The sequence below is a fragment of the Lytechinus variegatus genome, chromosome 16 (assembly GCF_018143015.1).
Source record: "Lytechinus variegatus isolate NC3 chromosome 16, Lvar_3.0, whole genome shotgun sequence".
Taxonomy (NCBI): Eukaryota; Metazoa; Echinodermata; class Echinoidea; order Temnopleuroida; family Toxopneustidae; genus Lytechinus; species Lytechinus variegatus.
This window is the reverse complement of record NC_054755.1, coordinates 17,523,609-17,544,480: the sequence shown is the minus strand read 5'-3', so window position 1 is coordinate 17,544,480 and position 20,872 is coordinate 17,523,609. Positions and strand designations below refer to the sequence as shown.

The window sequence follows — 20,872 nt, the reverse complement described above, 5'->3', positions numbered from 1 at the left end:
ATGCTTGTAGATTATGGTTTCTGTCTTGTACTTCATGCATTTCTTGCCATATGCACATCACAGAAGGTGCATCGCATATCTAAAGAGACCTACATGGAGTAAAGGACAAACATCATGAGGTTCATGGTTCACCTTGTGGTTAGGCCTGAAAAGAACTATTGGGTGGTGGAGAGGTAGAGAAGAAAAAGAAATGTGACAAAAGAGAAAGATGAGATTGAGAAGCATCTTGTGAAATAAGACGTAGTCCTTGACAGAACCATATTACAACATGAGACTGTTTTTACCTTGTTAGTTCTTTAGTAGAAGCCATCATCATGTTCCTGAAGTGAGAGGCATGTCCTGCGCCAGCCCTGACCTCCTCGCTATCCTCCCGCACACCCTTGTTGACATACTCCTTGAGACGGCCAACAAAGTCTGCTCCTTCTAGAGGGGTGAGGTCCATGGCATCTAACCTGGCTTGAAGCAGATGTTGAGGTCCATCTTGGAAAGATCCGGAGGTATCGCTGGACAGTCTCTCGTCTTCATCATCTACAGAAAAGAGATGGCATGGAAGACAACATTGACCATATTCACATTTATCTACATTTGCCACTCTCCACCCACGTGTATATAGTAAATTAGTAACAAGTAGGAAAGAATTCCAAGATCGTTCTATCTGGGTAGCCATGCAAAAGCTGGGGTAATAGTATACAGAACTTGTAGACAAATCAACACATTGTTACCTGCTTTATAAGTGTTGAATATTATTATTATCATTCTCACATAAAATATTGATATTAAAGTTAAATCAAGAATAATGGCTGGTATAAAAATTACAAGAAAATCTAGCCCAGTAAAACAAATCTAGAACAAAGTATTTCACTTCTTGGGTCTCATACTTGGGCGAAAAATTCACAAACGAAAGTTTTAAGCTCCTGTATTCTTATCATGGGTTACCATAATTGTTTAAAATACTATGTATTTTGATTTGACTCATTCACTCTGTAAAATAGAAAATTATGAAATATTTCAAACAAAATTTCCTTATATAAAATTAACTGTGACAAGAACAATATTTAGTAGGAAGTAAAAGTTACGCTTGACAGTTGCTAATTTATATTTCGATATCCACCCAATCAGATGGAATTGCTGCCAACTTCCTGATCAGAAATCCCGGCAAATTTCATCTTCTGCCGTCTTGTTGACAGTTCAGCCAAGCTCTAGCTTTGCCCAGGATCCCCAAAATAGAAAGCATGGCGACGTGGGGTGGATGATTTCAATGAGAGGGGAGGAAATGTTCTCCGTGCTTCATATGAACATGAAGTACATCAAACCATCAAAGATTATTTACTCATACACAGAGAGTCAATATCTTCATGGCAATTTCAACTTTTTAGAGTATATTTGTAGCTAATTAAATAGTCCAAGAATTAAAAATATAAAAAAAACTTCCATGAAGAGTACAAAATTTATGTTATGAGATACCATCATTTTTTCTGAATTCGATAGATCATTTTCAGAGTAAAAAAATTCACATCAGTCCTTAATAAATGTTTATAAATACCTCTTTATTACCTATAGACTCTCACCAAAAATATAAAGTTGGCATAGGGCTTGATGGGTTAACAGTTCTGACATGTGCATGTAGAAGAACAGTGCACTTTACTACGATTCAAATAATATGAGAAATTCAGTGTGAATGACTCTCTCATGACGTAAACGCACCACATGAGCACTGTCAGTGGTAATTCCATGAACTTGAAAAAAGAAACTCTATGTCATGTACACATGGCAAGAGTGGATACGTTGGGAGGGGACAAACTAGAAATCAAATTGCTTTTGAAAGTTTGCATATGGTTTATGTCTATCATTATGATATACCCAGGGAAGCAAAGCCAGATTCAAATCTATTCTATCAGGTTTCCAGGTCTCCAGGACCTGAAACTCTCTGAAAAGTGTCATGCTGTGAAAGAAGATTTAAACTTGGATCACCTGGTTCACAGACCAATGACCAGAGAACATGACAGCCAAAACATACAAGAGATCACATGTTATCCGTGTGGTCATGACTAGGCAATAACACTTAATTCCTTAATTGCTCCTTTGAATGCCAGCAAATTCAACACGTTTTACCGCAATTGTTTGGCAGATATCAGTGATTCGCAATCTTGAACACTCATTCTAAGGTTTATCTAATTTTATAGATGACTCATTTCCGTCATCAATTTGTGAATTTCAAGATCGCATTCACACTTGTTGTATGTGACTTTTTATGCCCTGTTTACATTTGGTCTACATTCATCATAGGAAGAACATATATAATAATAATGAAAATTAAAAGATATGGAACATTTATACAGTGCTTAATACATTTCTAAGCGCTGCATACTATTACCCCTGCTTCAGCACGGCTCTCTTGATCAGATGTACAGACATTCAAGGAACTCCTTCCTCCCAGGTACCCATTTACAACACCCGGGTGAAGAGTGGCAAATGTAGATAAACGCCTTGCTACAGGACGCAAGTGCTGTGGTAGGAAATGAATCCGGTCTGTACCTGCAGACTAATTTAGGATCTGACTCCAAAAACTTGCTATGCTGGTATCTAGGACAAAGAACTTTGCTTTTGACCAATTAAAATGCAAGATTTGTGTAACTTCTATTCGAAGAAGCTTGTAACAGTGTAGACCAAGCTTACCACTAATAATATACATCCTGGAGCAGCCTCTGATGTTTTCCAATGGAATCTCAACTAAGTTACATTGGGTATGAAACAACTAATGATAAACTCATGAAATGGGTCTCATTTTAAACAATCTGCGTCACGACTGATGTCCAGAACAGTCCTTGCCACCCTATTAATTAACTGGACTTGGGCCAGTCTAATAATAGGTCTAATCTATTCTAATCCTACCTGTGTCCTGGTCTTCCTCTTCCTTCTTGGCTTCTACGGGATGCTGTAGAGGGCAGCAGAGGCCATTATTTACAATCCTGTAACTGTTCACGAGCTCCGAGAGGTTACTGAACGGGTGGAACTTGCTATTGGGATCGGAAGACTGAAAAGAGAAATAGTAAATAATGAGTTAAAAGTCAATCTAAATAGACTGCTATCATAATCAAAATCAATTCGGACCACTGCACTCATGGTTCTAAATGTAGTAGGTGTTTCATGAAGCTGTTGGTTGGTTGAGTTTAGTGTGGTGGTGGCGCTAGCCATCGATAAATGATTTCCGCCAGGCTTATCAAGAGGGATTCCACCCTCCCCTGTACAGCTCTCGTCATTTGATTTTGCTATTAATTGCACTGTTTGTGAGATATATATTCACCAAGGAAATGCATTGTGGAGTATTAAAATCTTTTCACGTATTTTGATTAATAAACATTGTTTGTTAGATTTAACAGTTAGTACTCGTGCTTGTCTTTTCGTTTCATGGATGTGGGTGTTAGTAAATTGGTTTTAATGTGTCTTTTGAAAGCATTAATAAGTGCTCCTTACTCCATATCTTCATTTGATTAAAAATCTGAGTAAAAAATATAGAACAGAAGAAGAAAGAAATGGTATAGATGAATATCCCAATAGAATCTCCATGTATAACTTAAGAGCAACTTTAAGAACAACCGGTGAACTTTTCTTGTGCGCTCAATAATCACCAATGAACATTCAATGGCGAATATCATTTACCACAAAAAAGGATCACCAGTTGTTAACAGCCCCCTGGTAATGTGTCATTTGCTGTTCTGACAATTCATTACTCCCCTACTGGGGGGGGGGGAACAATTCCGTTGATGAGTGGATACCATGCGCAACCATGGGGTTTCAAAAAGCACCCTAAACAGGTATTTTCCATATTCTAAAAATGCACCCCTTAACAAGTATTGGCATGTGAAACCCTACTTACATTTTTTTTTTTTGGGGGGAAGGGTCGCGCATGGTATCCACTCATCAATGCAAGTGCCCCCCCCCCCCCGGGCTCGCCTGTAAATTTCTCTGAGGATTTTAGGTGGGGGTTAAGGTTGTGATAGGTTTTTGTTTGTTCAGATTTATGTGAGGATCAGGATTTAGGATTAAGGTCATGGATGGTTTAAATGTCAGGTTCATGTTTGGCTGAAATAATGAGTGGAATTCCAGTAGGAGCAATTGTCTCACGAGTTATGACATCACAAGTAAATGTCATAGAGCCCTGGGAAAATGCATCCCTTTATTAACATGAAAGGTGCAAGCCCAGGAATCTGAGTAGAACTGAAAAGCGCATGGCTTCCACACATGTATTACTTCCGTTTTTTTTTCATCGAAAGCTGGAATTAAGAAAAGACATTTCACTGGCTATCCATATGAATTCTAAACAGAAAATTGAGCCATGACTTCTAAACAGAAAATTTAGCCATGAAGTTTGAACACTTTCGTGAACAGAGAAAATATCTGCATGCTCAGTAAATCATAGTTTCAAAGATGCTATGTTTTGTTGTAAGTTCTATGTGACATAATGTTTAAACAAATTGCATAAGTGACTCAAAACTTTGCAAACAAATTGATGACTTAAGTTCCAATTTTTTGTATGTTTAAAGTAGCACCAAAGCAAAGATCATGAGAAATGTTAGTCATTAGTTTTACAATGATTGGCACAGACAGTCAGATTTGTAAATTGGCCACAAAATTAACATGATTAAAGCTAAGTTTAGCCCCTGGCAGTGGTTGTGGTGCAACTAAAATAAACCCATAAAGATCTAATCTGCTTTGAAACAAACATAACATTATCGTCATGACTAACTTCAAATCTTATGTATTAGAGATATGTTCAGCTAGACATGTATACGGATCATCTACCCCCTCTCATCCCCCTGAAAATATTTATGTGGATCTGTCATGGCATATTAGCTGCAGGCTACTGAACATTTCACCACTTTTCTTCTTCTCCCTCTGTAAGCTTCGGAGATCAGCAGAGAGATCCTGCACACTTGTTTCCACACAAAAACAATTTTCATTTTACTTTGAGGATATTTATTAGTCTACTTGAGAAAAAAACTGACCTGCTTTTATATACATGTAGTACATGTACAATAACTTTGATTTAACTAGGTTTAACAAGTGGACCGCCTCAATATAGCAGCAGTGCTTACTTTAAAAACAACAAAGATGAATAATTATTCTCAAAAACACAAATTATTTTGATACTTATTTCAAGTTCATTGACCCTAAATGACCTTTGACCTTGATCATGTGACCGGAAAACTTAGGCATCATTATCAGCCATCATACTTGATTACCATTAAGTTAAATCCAAAAGATCAATTTACTTTCCAAGTTATTCCTGGGGTGTGTTGTGGTCACAAAAATAAAGATCTGAAAAAAAGCTGAAGAGTGTTGAATAAGTCTGAAATAAATAAAAAGAGCTCCCATACTTCTTGTACAGAGGAAAGCCAAAAATAAGCTGAAATTAAGCTGAAAAAAACTGAAATCAGCTAAAAATCTGAATTCTCACATCCCTGGATGTCAAAACGTCACTTTGGTTAAGATTTCAATGTTGATACCAAATAATACATGTAGTTAAAGTTTATTGGCCTTACATGACCTCTGGCCTTGATCATGTGACCTGAAAGTTTGAAACTCATGCAAAATGATCAGTAATACTTGATTTCCCTTTACCTTTTGAGTTATGATTATATTTCAAAAACTCTAAACCTTGGTTGAGATTTCAATGTTTTCACCAGTTAATGCCACCACCGCCATCGTATACATGTATGCGCCGCCTATAGTCTCTGTCTGCTATGCAGGCAAGACAAAATCTCGAAATCTTAATACAAATAGGCCAATAAAAAATGAAAATCTAGTTTGGAAAATGAAAATATCCTTATTTTAGTAGAGTCAGAACTAAAGCACGCAGCCTACCTGCAAAAATATACCTAAAAATAATAAAAATCATTATTCCATTAAAATCTTATCTTCTCAACATTGAAGAGATACATGTACATGTAGAATTTTTTTTTCACACAGAGGTTTGGAGTGTAAACTACGAATTCAATCTGTCTTTCACAAGAGTGCTAAGATCCTCATTTCTTGTTATCACAGCGGTTAATCACCTATTGAGTGAGTAGGGATCTGCAGTGTTACAACGCTCTAGGAAGGTTCACACGACAAGGACAGAACAGTTAAATATGGTTTCCCCTCATCCATCTTCTGAATGAGTGGGGATCCGAAATGTTGCAGTTATGCTCTAGATATGTTCACACGACAAGGACTGGAGTACTACTTCAGTTTAGATTATTATTTATCAATCTACCTATTGAATGAGTAGGGATTTGCAATGTTGCAATGCTCTAAATAGGTTCACATGACCAGGACAGAACAGTTTAACTTGGTTTCACCCCCATCCACCCATTGAATGTGTGGGGAACCGAAATGTTGCAATGCTCTAGATATGTTCACACGACGGGGACTGGAGTACTACTTCAGTTAAGTTTAATTTATCAATCCACCTATTGAATGAGTAGGGATTTGCAATACTGCAACGCTCTAAATATGTTCACACTAAAAGGACTGAACGGTGTAACTTGTTTTCCTCATCCAGCTATTGAATGAGATAGGATTTGCATTTGCAATGTAGCAATGCTGTAGAAAGGTTCACACAAGGACCCAAGTACAATTTAATTTTACCATATGGTTTAAATCACAGATCAATTTATATACTAATAATTTAACCACACTGAAATTTCTTTAAATTCTATCATAAGTAAAACCCAATGAATCATGGATACTATGAATTTTTGTTTTGTTTTAAATCCGATTAATGCATTGGTACTGCCAAAGAAACTTGTTGTTTTTAAAGAAAATTTTGCCTATAAAATTCTTTTAATATATTTTCGCTGCAGATAAGTACTGAGATATTTACAAATAAAATATTGAGGCCTACCGTAACTTTCACACAGAAGTATGATTTAAGTTTGTGACTGAGATAACTCCACCCCCCCTCCCTTTCACGCACAGGCCTACATCCCAAAGTCTACCTGCTTGAGATATACATGAACTGTAAAAAGTATGTCCAATCTCAAAACAAATCACACAAATTGGGCATTGGGCATCTAGATTCCCTATTTATGAGAATAATTTTTCATTTTTTTATCAACTTGGTGCTTTGCTCACTCATTGACTTTAATACAGACATGATAGGGAAATTATGGTTTCAATAAACTATGACCAAATCATGCTGACGATGCATGATAACCGTGCACTCCCCATCCAATCTTCCCAAAGCATCGTGTGAACACAGCGTCTAGGAACATGACGGATAACAACGAATGAGTGACATCATCAGGGTGAAAATTAGTGACACATTCCTGTAGTCTACATGTAGCTCTACCAAACACAATCAATGCCATTCCAATTGAACTTTGATACCACTAGCTGATAAAGATACTATTGGACCTCTAGGGACAGTGATTTTTACCGGTAAATAAAATGGAAATTCTGTTTGGTTCTTATACTCTTCATGTAAAATTCATGGAATTCATCTTTACAAAATGGAATTCAGGTTTTTGCTGAGTACATTTTCAGTGACAAAACAGAATTTCCATTTCCAGATCAAGTTGAAATGGAAAATCACTGTCTATACACCTCATGTCAGTTTAAATCAATACAGTCCAAAATATCGAGAATCATTTTCTAGACTTTGGAAGTCAACAGAACCAGGCTTTCAGAATACAAACGTGGTGCCTTCCAAATTCAAAATGTTAACTTCTTATAGAAAAAAGACTAAATATTAATTGATCCATGGAAATCCGAAAAAATGCATAAGTATATAAATTGTAAGCCAAAATTGATACAAAATTTGCATATTAATAGCACAGCGCACACTGAATGATATAAACAAAACAATGAAGCTACAGAGTGCAAAGTGCATCACTCAAAATATGAAATCCCATTCTTTCTCTATGCACTGTTAAATCAACAATTTAAATGGATATATCCAGTGACTAACAAGAAAAAATAAGTGTAATTGTAGTTTCAACATCATTTGCTAAACATGTCCAACATTACACATTGCGTATCAAAAAAAGTTAACATTTTGAAAAGCCTTGGGAATTAAAAGTATATAACATGTGGGTAATTTTTTTACTTTAAATATCTTGTGTTTGTGCCTCATCTATCTCGGAACGTAAAAACTTTGACAGAATTTTACACTTGAGTGGGCACTGTCCATTTTTTTTAAAGCTCGCAGAAATCTGTTTGCGCAGAAATGCTCGTTTTCACGCTGTGTCAACGGGAAAGGGCGACCCTGCGAAGCGTTTGTCATAATAATAATAATAATAATAATCCGCTTTTATATAGCGCTTAATCCATCGGAACGACGTTTCTAAGCGCTTTACAGATATATTATTACCCCGGTCATCGGATTCAATCAGTCATTCCCGCACACAATGTGTGCACATCCTCCACTCCCTGGGGAGTATTCCAGTCAGTCGCCTGTGAGGCGCACACAATACTGGACAAGCTACAATGACTTTCACATCCTACCGGGTACCCATTTAGCACCTGGGTCGAGAGTGGCAAAGTGTGGATTAACGCCTTGCCAAAGGACGCCAGACCGCGGTGGGATTCGAACACACGACCCTCTGTTTACAAGGCGAGAGTCAGAACCACTACACCACGGCTCCTCCACGGCATTTCCCTTGCACTTTTGGTCAGTTGAAATAAAATGGATACATTCAAGTATTTTCTAACAATTTTGCCACCCAAATTGAAATATAAACATTTAGTAAGCACAATGTTTACCCCTTTTTTGCCAGCTGGATCCGAGGACATAACTGAATCTGAACAAAAGTTTATATCAAACATCTCCAGCATTAATTATTCACTAAGTTTTAGTCATTTAAAGTAGGTTTTCATTCCACTTTTCATTAATACTCGTTTCTCCACACTTTTCCCAAGCTTGACAGTGATTAACAAAATGAAAGTCTAACCTCAGCCATTTCATGTAAATCACAGCTCAGTGTAAAACAAATATCGTCACGATGGCCTCGGTGTTTGGGGGAGTGGGTTGGAGCGCAAAATCGTGCAATGCACTCTTCGAAGTGTTTTGGGCAAGGAAACAAGTTAAAAAAGGTGAAAGATACCTTCAAATCAATTTCACTAGGTAAATTTAACGTGTACATGTACTTCATGATATTAGATAAAGGTCTACTTCTATTTGCATAACTATTTCAAAGTTCTGTGCAAATCTTGTCCCATTCTTTCGAAGCAATGACATGAAATTGGTTGAATCATGGAATTAACTTCTTAGTGTTAAATATCAATCAAGATATCATATAGTGAATGTGATTTGCTATGATGTATTTTCTTTCATTTCTATAAACAAATGCATTGATTCACTGACTCATAGTTGTCGGCAAAGAAAGTGAATATTCTAACATCAAAGAAAGTTATAAATGTTCTGAACTAAAAAAAAGGTAAATGTACATTATTTTCATTCAATATTCATGTATTACAAGTTTACACAAATGGCAAGTATAGGGAAAAGAAAATCAGTCTTTAAGTATCAAGTTCTTTCAAAATAAATTTTCGCAAAAGGCCACAACACTTTCAACTGCTCTGACAAGATTTCGGAAGAAACTGCATTATAAAAAAAACATTTTTCTATGATATAAACATAATGTATAAAATGATCTTATTTGAAGTTCATGGTACATATTATAATACTGTAAATGGTTGCATGTTTTTAGTTCGCAGTAATGCCCAAATTGGAGAACAATCGTGTGACTGCTATGACATCATTAAGATTCTGAATTGAATTCGCTTTGAAAGCTATGAAGAAGAATTTAATAGTCAAAAATTTTCATTATTAAGATTTAGAACTTTGGCTCTAGTTTGTACCACATTTTTATATTCTCATCAATTGTTTAAAGATTTTATTCAAATTCTGCTTGCAGGCCAATTGTAAGGTGTGCAATGGTGTTTGCACAACAGGCGGAGCTGCACCATCCCGAGTTTGCTCAATCTCAAGATTTTAGCCCGATTGGCCCTCTTCGCGATTAATCTCGAGATTCAAGAAACCCCGTCTCCACCATCGCAAGAAGAGCAACTTGAGCGAGGCATCGATGCATTATGGTCCGACTCAGTGAATAAATAAACACCAGGGCGTCTGCACCGACGAATTAGCGCGATAATTCGTAAAATAGCGCTCTATTTTGCAAATAATCCCAAGTTGACTTGGGATTCTAATCTCGAGATTAATCCTACGAACTAGCGCGATAATTGCGTCTCCACTACAAATAATCTTGAGATTGTTCAGGTCGGGATAATTTGCCGCATCAGAAATCAGCGCTAATTTGAAAACTCGGGATGGTGCAGACGGCCCAAATGAGTAGGATGCAGACATGACATAGTATTTACCTGATGGGTGAGTTTAGTCCTTGCGGGGTTGGTTTTCCTCCTCGGTGGTGGTATGGGAGTCTTATTCCGATTATACTGGCTTTGGAAAGCAAACTGGGCTATTGCTGTTTTCATCATCTTCCCAAAATAAAAATAAAAACTTTCACAGAAGCACAAAATGAATCTCCCTCCTCTGTCAGTAAAGTCACAATGGAGGCCAACACAATCTCGAAAAGTTTCTTCAAGTTTTCCAAGATTTGGCTTGGTTTGAAAAGCAGTTACAATTCACATGACTCTAATAGGTAAAAGATCCAAGACATGGGACAATGAGGGAGCGTGCATGGGGGAGAGCGTCAGACTTCTTGAATGGGTGGTTAATTTACGGCTACTAAAACAATCAAAGCCTCAAGATCCAAATGACTCATGTCATTGTCATATACATGTCAAACGAGAATTCCGAAAAGCTACAGGGGAAAACGATCCCGACAGTTAAACAATTGCAGCAATTGCAGCGATGTGCCCACCCTGTCGCTACAAGACAGTGAGTGAGCGAGTTACAATGTATATCAAAGGCAGTATGCAGCTGTAGGGTGAGCGAGGATCATTCACAGGCTGAGAAACGAACTACATGTATCCTCCTCCTCCTTCATTGATGGGTGATTCAACAAAGAGATCACTCAGACTCAATCACGTTGAATTCAATTAGGAAACAACCCGCCATGCAGGATCTATTCTCGTAAAACCCCAGCCGGTTAAGGGGGTGCTCCTGTGATGCCCTACGATCTCAACATGCAGATAAATGTATCCTGTTTCCATTTCTATTCACATAAACACTATCTATTTATCCAACCCAAATGCACAGAGAAATAAACATGACATGTACAGGTAAAATTAGATCCTTGGCAAAAATTTCCAAAACTTCAAGTTTTCTTTGTCAAAACTTTTCTTCCCAGTATCCTACAAAAATCAATTATCATTTCATAACAAAGAATGCAGAGAATTTTCTGATTTCACGAAAATCACAAGTTATCAAAATGCGATAGATCGCACATCTGTCAGACTTTCAATAAACTTCATGACCTGGGTATATTTGAGAGAGTACATTGCACTGCTTGACTTCCAGGAGACGGATATAAATGAATATTATCGAAGAACTGATGTGAAAAAGATTGATCCTATATTTCCTTTCACAAATAGGGACCTACATTCAATGTTACAAGAATATAAACAAGACTTTCCTTTCGGAAAAGACAAGAAGAAATAACATACAAGAAAGCTGGTCCCCTAGTTAAATGTAATTAGATCAAACATCACAACCCGTCGCTTCCAGAGGAAACCCAGTTTAAGGTGGGTATGGTCTTCATGGAAACATTATTTCCCCGGTTTTCAAAGGCTATTTCAACAAGGCCAAAATGATTTCCCTAGGTTGTGTTTGATCAATTTTCTGATAGAATCACAAACGTAAATAACAAAGCAAACAGAAACGCAGAAAAGACTGTTTTCTCTCACATTTCAAGACCACCCACTCCGCATGAGTTTGACCCAGGAAGTAAAGGTCAATTTGGAATGTACACAGCAAACACTGTAGTGTTGATAGGGGTACACAGAGGGCTACACCAGTCATTTTACTCTGGTGTTAAATTTTGGGTGTCGGTTCAACATCTATGTGTGTAATCACAGCACCTTTGGTTGTACTTTCACACTGATTGGTGTTATGTCCAATCTCTTTGTACAGTGGTGTTTCAACACCTCGAGTGTGATTATCTAACAGACACCAACTTGTCAGTTTAACACCCAAGAAGAGTGTAATTGAAGAATTCTTGAGTAGAATCTTGGTCAAATCATTATTATGTCCAATTGATTTGGAACATCTGTGATTACACAGATCACCCCTTGAAGTTTTACAGTATTCCACATTTGAATTCTTCTGTGCATTTTTCTTTGCATTCGTGTGAATGCACATTAGTTTGAGGTATAAATCCAAATAAACTGTCTTTGAAAACCATATTTCTTGAGTTAAAACCGTTGAAGTGAACACAGCCCTACATGTAGATGTAACAGTAATATGTAGCAGATGAGCATGTTGATTTCCGTAGCCTGCAGTTTGCATTTAGTTTGACCTTCGCTGGAATTAATCATCAGTCAAATATCCTATACCGTAGTTGTTTTATGAAAGCTTATTCTTGGTGAATTTGACAACTGATCATAAGCTACTGAAATTCTTGCACCTTATTGGCCGAGAGCAGATTTCTCAGTGAAAATTACTGTAAAGGTACTAAATCCACTGATCAACTTGCTCTAAACCTGAAAAGAACCATTTTCTACCATCTTGCTAAAAGCAGGATTCCACTTTCAGACAGTTTATTTTAAACATGCCAATAAATTTGTTTTGATACTGATTTTAATGGTAAGTTCTGTTGGCTAAAAGGTAATTTATTCACTGACATAGCGACACACTTGGCTCATTGCATGACCAATTGAAAAACCATTTTATATTCTACCTCCCCCGATTGCAACGCTGAGTTACAGTGAGCACTATGAAATTTGATGTTTCTAAACACAAATGACAGAATATAACACTTGGTACATGTAGATGGTAACAATTAAGTTCAGTCAACTATCTTCAGGGGGGGGGCACGAGGCCAAGGGTCCACAGGACAATTTCTCATCATAGTTTTTTTTATCAAGATGTTTGACGATGTCTATAGAAGACTTCTCACTTTTCTTCAATGTACACTGTATTGTACAACACCTTATCATTTGACAGAGTTACAGGTAATAACAATTAATCACCAGAAAGAAATGTGAGGAAAATCAGCCTTGTGGATCCTCGGCCTCTTGGGAGGCCCCAACAAAATAAGTGCATGGACCTAATAGTCCATGATTAGTGGGAACTTGGCAGACTGGGAAAGCGAGTCATCACAAAAGTCACACACTGGCCTCTTCCAGAAGGATCAATTTAGATCACTGTGTAAAGTAGACCATGATGAACCTTATCAAGGTCAATGCCACTGGATAAGACAAAAGCGTTGAGAGATAAACTAGAGCACTGTACTGCAGGTCTTCCAAGGGGTGCTCTAATCGATTCCAAGGCATTGGCTTTTGGAAAAAAAGCCCCATTATTAATTCCATGTAAAATGAGCAACTTCAAGCCTAAATTTAACTCTTCATCCTACCCTGACCCTAACATAGAGCCGCATGGCAGCCATAACTTGATATTTTGATGAAATAAAGCAATGAGCAATTGTCGCATAAGCAAACATTGTGTCACCCATTTATTTACTTTCTGGGTATCTAGGTCTCAAAACACATTTCATGGTATTTCTTGCAGAACTTGATAAATGCAAAATATGTTTTGATTACAGACTTTTGAAAAGCCTATTTGAATTGCACAAATTCAGGAGATCCGAAAGAGATTCAGGCTCGAAACACGTTTTCTGCACAGCAATGCACAAAAACAATATCCTACATGTGCACAATCACCAAAAGCTTTTTTAACATGTAGGTCAAAGAACTATAAAACATGGGAACATACCGAATTTTCAAATTCACGACTAAACAGTACATGTAAGTTCACCTTTATCAGAAAAGACATAAGTACCGGTACCCCCTATTCCACTGAATTTCGTTGTCAGTACCAATAAATACCCACCATCTATACCAGCACGAGCTGCCTTCAATTACGGAGATATATAATATGTGACCATGATAAAGCTAATATTTCCTGTTGGACCAACAACCGGTACCCCCTATTCCACTGAATTCGTTGTCAGTCCCAATAAATACCCACCATCTATACCTGCGTGAGCTGCCTTCAATTACAGAGATATATAATATGTGACCATGATAAAGCTAATATTTCCTGTTGGACCAACAACCGGTACCCCCTATTCCACTGAATTTGTTGTCAGTCCCAATAAATACCCACCATATATACCTGCGCGAGCTGCCTTCAATTACTGAGATATATAATATGTGACCATGATAAAGCTAATATTTCCTGTTGGACCAACAATCGATTAATCCCTTCAGAGAATACAGGTAACATCTGTTACTGATCTCTTCAGCTCTCTGGATCATTCCGATTACATCCTTGTCACAACTTGGCTAGCACACACACACGGATGCTACTTGATTGGCAAGATTATGCTTCCAAAACTAGCTTTCTATAAACTCGGTCTATGCCAGGAGATGTATATATTTTCTAATTTGGGTATCACTGCTATTCATACTGGGAGAATTTTCATTCTGCGATTACAGAGTGTTCTACAACAGAGAACATGTACATGTATTTTAAAATGCTCATCACGACAAAGAACAATACAGAAATATTTGTAAAAAATGGTTGAATCAAAAGAGCAGTTTACTCCTTGACTCTTGACAAACGACATATTTGCAAGTTTTTGGCAGCATTGGAACTTGGGAGGAAACTGCTATTCTGGTCAACCAATTTTCGACAAATAATAATATGCAACATTTATATAGCGCTTAATACAAATGTTTCTATAAAGCGCTGCATAGTATTACCCCGGCTTTAGCACAGCTACCCGGATCGGGCGAATCAGGCATTCAAGGAATTTCTTCCTACCAGGTACCCATTTACTACACCTGAGTCAAGAGTGGCAAATGTAGATAAACGCCTTGCCAAAGGACGCTAGAGATGCAGTGGGATTTAAACCACAGACCCTGTGGTCCAAAGTCCAGAGACTTACATGTATCCACTGAGCCACAACACCTCTACAAACACAGACAAAGATCTCCAAGCTTTTATTAGTCATTTGATGGGCAGTTTCAATATATTTTAACCCATCCATACGTCCGTGAGCTGAAACTCCCCATGTGACAACACCACAGTTACTACAACCGACCAGTGACATACTTTCATCATGGGAAGATCGCTGGGCATTTTCACTATGAATATGCCGATATTGCCACATTGAACCAAATGATACCCACAAATCCTACAGAACTGCAATTCATCTGGCATACTACACAGTCATACAAAATTAAACACAAAGTATAATTTCTATGCAATCTGATCTACTGTATGACCATTCAGTTGTTCTTTGAGCATTAAAGAGAGTTTAAACAATTAAAGAATGTCAACTTTAGGCAATAGATACTGTATTAGAAACTGAACATTCCTGCTTTAATATTGGCGATATTTTGTTTAAGAACATATAGTTCATAGAGAAAACCAGGTTGTACATGTATAAAAGAATATTATGGTGTGAGAGTGAAGATGGAGAGCTTTGATTACAATGTCTGGAATGGAGAGACACCTTGCAAGAAAGTTGTAAAAACCCTGCACAACTTGGCCTAACAACTAGACTATATTATGAACCTTCAAACGTTGCTGGTCTTATCCACAATGTTTTAACATTTTCGGTGGCAAGAAGGATCTGAAGCCAGTGACCTACATGTACATCATACATTTATGCCGACATGAAAGCTCTTTTTGCACACCCTACAGCTCAAGACCTTCGTGGAATCTTTGGAATACAGTTACTCCCGAGTGTACACAGCGCAACCAGAACAGAAACAGGGATAGAAACAGAAACAGGAACATCAGGGGAGCATGTCATGAAACACAAAGTCAGTGACTTCCACTGACAACTGTTATAAGCTACTGAAATCCTTGCTTCTGATAGGCTGAGAGCAAATTGGTCAGTGAAAATCCCTGTGAAAGTTTCATGAAACACTTCCCTTGTTTAAGAGAACAATGAAATGTGTGACATGCCAAGAAGATGCTTGTTGACGTAATGGGGAAAGTCACATCCAACCTCACGAACACGTGTGCAAATCAAATCACTCAAGATTCTGATTCGATTACAATGTCATCCCCAAAGCACAGGTACCCAACTACCCATTGTTGAAGGTGACATCACTTTCCTTTTAATAGTGGTAATTGTGTTCATTTTTTGCAGCGATACATGCACGTACAGAGCAAATAAGTCCATTTTGGTCTGTTCCAAATTCAAACGCTATATAACCCACGAATAGAATCACGATCAAATATCAGATGCTTTCTGTCCATGCTCAAAGAGCTTACCATTATGTAATGTCACAGAAAAGCATGCCAACTAATAAAACAAAACTTAAAAATCAAATATTAACAGTAGAAGTTCCATAACTGGCTTTAAGTATCTGAGTTCTTGAATGTTTGCTTTTTCCAGCAAAAATGTAATTCTTCATTTCAACACTTTTTTAAATAAATTTTTCTGTATTCTACATGTAATTTCTATGACTTTTTAATACTGTCTTATTTGCCCACTATTTGATGATTATGGTGTTGATGACGATGATGATGAGGAGGAGTATGCATGATGGCAATGACGATGATGATGACGTGGAGCGTTGTGGCCCAGTGGATTAGTCTCCGGACTTTGAAACAGAGGGTTGTGGGTTCAAATCCCAGCCATGGCGTAATTTCCTTCAGCAAGAAATTCATCCACTGTGTGCTGCACTCGACCCAGGTGATGTAAATGGGTACCGGCAGGAAGTAATTCCTCAAAAAGCTGTGTGCGCCTTAATCGGTTGCCTAGCTTAGCCGGGGTAATAATAATAGCAGTAACTTTTTAAAGCGCCATGAGCACCGAAAGGTGGACCTGTGCGCTATATATGTAGCCACCATTATTATTATTATTATTATGATAATGATGTGATGAATTGATGATAATGATGATAATCATGATGGAGTTGGTGATGTTTACAATGATAATGATAAAAAGTTGATGACAACGATAACGAAAATTAATATTTAGAAAAAAATAGATGAACTACATAAAATAATATTGTAAACATGTATGTGCCTAAGATTTCACTATCACCCAAGTTACCCATAACTAAAGAACTAGAGTGTTATGACCTTTCTGGTTTACTGTGTCGACACGTCAGGAAGACCTGCTTCCAGGTTCTGGAAGCGTTCATCCTATACGTCAAGACCTGAGAACCTCAACACCAGATTTGTCGGATTAACCTGAATCAAATTACAGCAAGGAATGCCATATCTACAATCAACAGATTACAGATTTACAGGAATAGTTTGGGCGGCCTGCAGAATCAAAACAAATTGTCATTTCTTGGCAAGTCGAAGAAGGGCTATAAAATCTAATGCAAAAATTACTGTTTAAAATTCCTAGATTTATATAGTTAACAGCAAAACATGACATCCTGAACCACAGGAGTAACCAAAGATAATGTAACCACTAGGGACAGTGATTTTCCGTTTCTAAAAATTGCTTTTTCCGTTTCAGAAAATCTCAAATTCCGTTTCAGCATGTCTGGAAACGGAAATTCCGTTTCCCCATAGACTTTGTGTACAAGAAAAATTGACAATTCCGTTTACGTAGAAAACCAATGAGCAACGAGTAGCGATGTCAAAATGCTAGCGCTGCTCAAAATTTGCATCTACCAATGTACTAACATCGCTTTAAAATCCATTTTAATCGAAGAGATTCGAGCTAAAAAAGAAATTAGGGAAACATAATCAACATAAATATATTCTCACCTTTCATATTATTAGCATTATTTTATTGTTAAATGGGATTTTATCGCTGATTTGGGGACTTTTCGGACATCGTTTTGAGCAGTCGACGACTTCCGAATATCCGCCATTTTGGATTTGATGAATCACCGTGATCATTATATTATGACCGAACGCAGAGGGCAGCAACACACGGCCAGATTCTGCCTTCAATGCGGACGTCAGTGTAAACTAATTTTGATACGATCGAGTGAATGAGATGCTCGAGTGTAGTTACGATGTGTTGATTGTCATGATTGTTGTTGCAAAGTGAGATTGTGTTTTTTCAGTTGATATTAGTATTTTGTTGAGGATTTGGGATTAATTTCTGTTGCTTTTTTGTGCATTTTGAGAAAAAACGTGTTTTCCGTGATTTTCCGTTTGAAAAGTCACTTTCCGTTTCAAACAGCCGATTCCGTGAATTCCGTCCGTTTTCCGCGATCGCGGAAAATCACTGTCCCTAAACCACAGAATGTGCTTCCTTTGTAAAAGTTCCCATAGAGGTTATAATTTCTAATTTCAAGAATCAACCACATGAACTTCCTATGCATCGCATATCTTTACTACCATACATGATATAGGCCCAACACAAATGTATAATGTTGAGTTATGCTTTGGTCCGGGGGGGGGGGGGGCACTTCCATTGACAAGTGGATACCATGCACAACCATTGGTCTCAAAAAGCACCCATTTTCCATATTCTGAAAATGCACCACTTACCAAGAATTGGCGTGTGAAACCCAACCCTTAACAAGTATTGGAAACAAAACGATACCCTTGGCAAGTACTCCCTGAATTGAACCCCTAAACAAGTAAAGCAATATTTTAATTGTTATGTCACGGAATTCGGTTTTACTTTTACCTACATATGTACATAATTGGGTTTAGCACTAACCCACCTCCGACACCTCGCACAAATTCTAAACACAAATAGTGTTGACTGAATGTTGGGGCGTGGGGGGGGGGGGGGCCACTTACATTGGCGAGTGGATACCATGCGCGACCAAAAAACACATAAAAAGGATGTCTTTTTCACGATAGGGCACGTTACGTACGTAACGTGATAAGGGTGTCAAAAACACAAAAATAATGAAAAAAGGGTATCTATTTCGCTAGGAAAATTACGTGTTTAGGGTCGAATATGCGGGGATGCGATAAAACAAAATTAAAATGTTTTATAAAGGATGTCCTTTTTGCCCCAAAACTTCGTGTTTAGAGTCCGATTTGCGCGAGGTGTAGAAGGTGGGGTCGTACTAAACCAAATAAGGTAAAGCCGACGACCGAAGGACCCATAACAATAAAACATTCCTGTACTTGTTTAGGGGTTCATTTCAGGGAATATTACCAATAAGAGTATTGTTTTGTTTCCAATACTTGTTAAGGGTAGGGTTTCACACGCCAATACTTGTTAAGGGTGCATTTTCAGAAAATGGAAATTACGTGTTTAGGGTGCTTTTCGAGACCCCATGGTCGCGCATGGTATCCACTCGTGAATGGAAGTGGCCCCCCCGGGATGTTGGGGCAAAAAGTACATCTTTCACAATACATTTTAATCTTTTTATACACTAGCAAATTTGACCCTACATAGCTTTCCTAGCGAAATAGAATACCCTTTTAGTGTTTTATCTACGTAACATGACCTATCTTGAAAAAGACATCCTTTTTACATGTTTTTGGGGTCGCGCATGGTATCCACTCGTCAATGTAAGTGACCCCCTGGGGACGTGGTACATTGTACATTCACACTTTGAAAGGTCTATCGATCACTGGTTGATGGTTCAAATCTCTGCTCGATACTAACATCCAAACATTTGCCAAATATCTCAAGAATCATTCTGTTATCTGATTGCTCTAAATCAGATCACATGATATTCAGCATATTGCACTATGGCATCCAAAATGTACTATCCTGCACTCTGACATCATACCAAATGTACTATGTTAAAGTGCAGGATAGTGGGAGGTCTGGAATTATCTAAAATAGCATTCGGGTATCTCACACGGGGGAGGGGTGTATAAAACAAACAATGCACGCAGTCTTGTGCATAGAGGACCTACATAATGAACTATGTCCTCGACTCGCCAAATGCGGACCTCGAAGCGGTAGGCCTATATCCATTGGCTCTTCTCGCACATCATTCATTATTTGGCCCTGCATGCATGTGCTTACGTGCATTATTTGCATACTATATTGCTTTCAATCGAGAACTCTGTCACATGGAAATATGGATGCAACATATATGGTTTGACCTGTACTGCAGCACTAGAATCCTGGAGAGGGGGGGAGTACTCGTCCAGAAAGTGGTAGGTATGTGCCGCGGCGATACAAAAAACAGTGGCTTTGGAATGGGCTTTTGTATCCATGGATTGAACTTTTTGTTTCTGGGAACACAAGCAAAGATCACACAAACATTCCATTATCACTAAAAGGCATACTTTTGATCACTGACACTATTGCACAAACATTAAGCATTATTTGCCATGCTCCACGGGTGCACGGAGAGCAAAATATAGGCCTATATTTCCAGTGGCAAGATCAAACCTCTTTAAAATCCATGGGAATGAGATCTCAGAAGAGAGATCTCACGGTTGACCAAATTCTTGGGGATCTCAATTCCAAATTAACATTAAGAGCCAAAAGTCTTCTAACCTCCAGTATTATTGTACAAAACTCAAATCTTCCAAATTATTTCACCAAAAAATGTAAATAACTATTCAAGACAGTATACGAAAATATTCCGATGTTGAAGATATGCCTACAAGTCATCACTTTAGCAAACCAGGATTCACTTTGACACAGAATTGCTAAAGTACAGAATTCAAAAGCAACATGTATCAAATTATAATTTGACATTCAGATTAAATTTCCATACAGCACATCAAGAGAAATCCATTTCACAGTTTGTTTAAATTCCAAGTGAGCACATCATTTGAAGACTTCAAACAACAACAAAGTTTAAGAAACAACAATCAATATTATACCGAGAGCGACATGCGAGATTCCCC

General features: G+C 37.8%; 1 protein-coding gene across 4 annotated transcripts in view; it reads right to left on the bottom strand.

The window, feature by feature from the left end:
- Window positions 1-20,872, bottom strand: part of LOC121429959 (phosphatidylinositol 3,4,5-trisphosphate 5-phosphatase 1-like) — a 105,693-nt gene that overhangs the window by 51,031 nt on the left and 33,790 nt on the right. For 3 of the 4 annotated variants that reach the window (XM_041627227.1, XM_041627229.1, XM_041627230.1), the window contains exons 3-4: window positions 2,893-3,034; window positions 285-528 (exon numbers count right to left, since the gene is read on the bottom strand). In XM_041627227.1, coding sequence (XP_041483161.1) covers window positions 285-528; window positions 2,893-3,034 — 386 coding nt within the window. Of the gene's footprint in view, window positions 1-284; window positions 529-2,892; window positions 3,035-10,362; window positions 10,887-20,872 lie in introns of those variants that run through there. The other variant, XM_041627228.1, reaches the window with a different exon arrangement.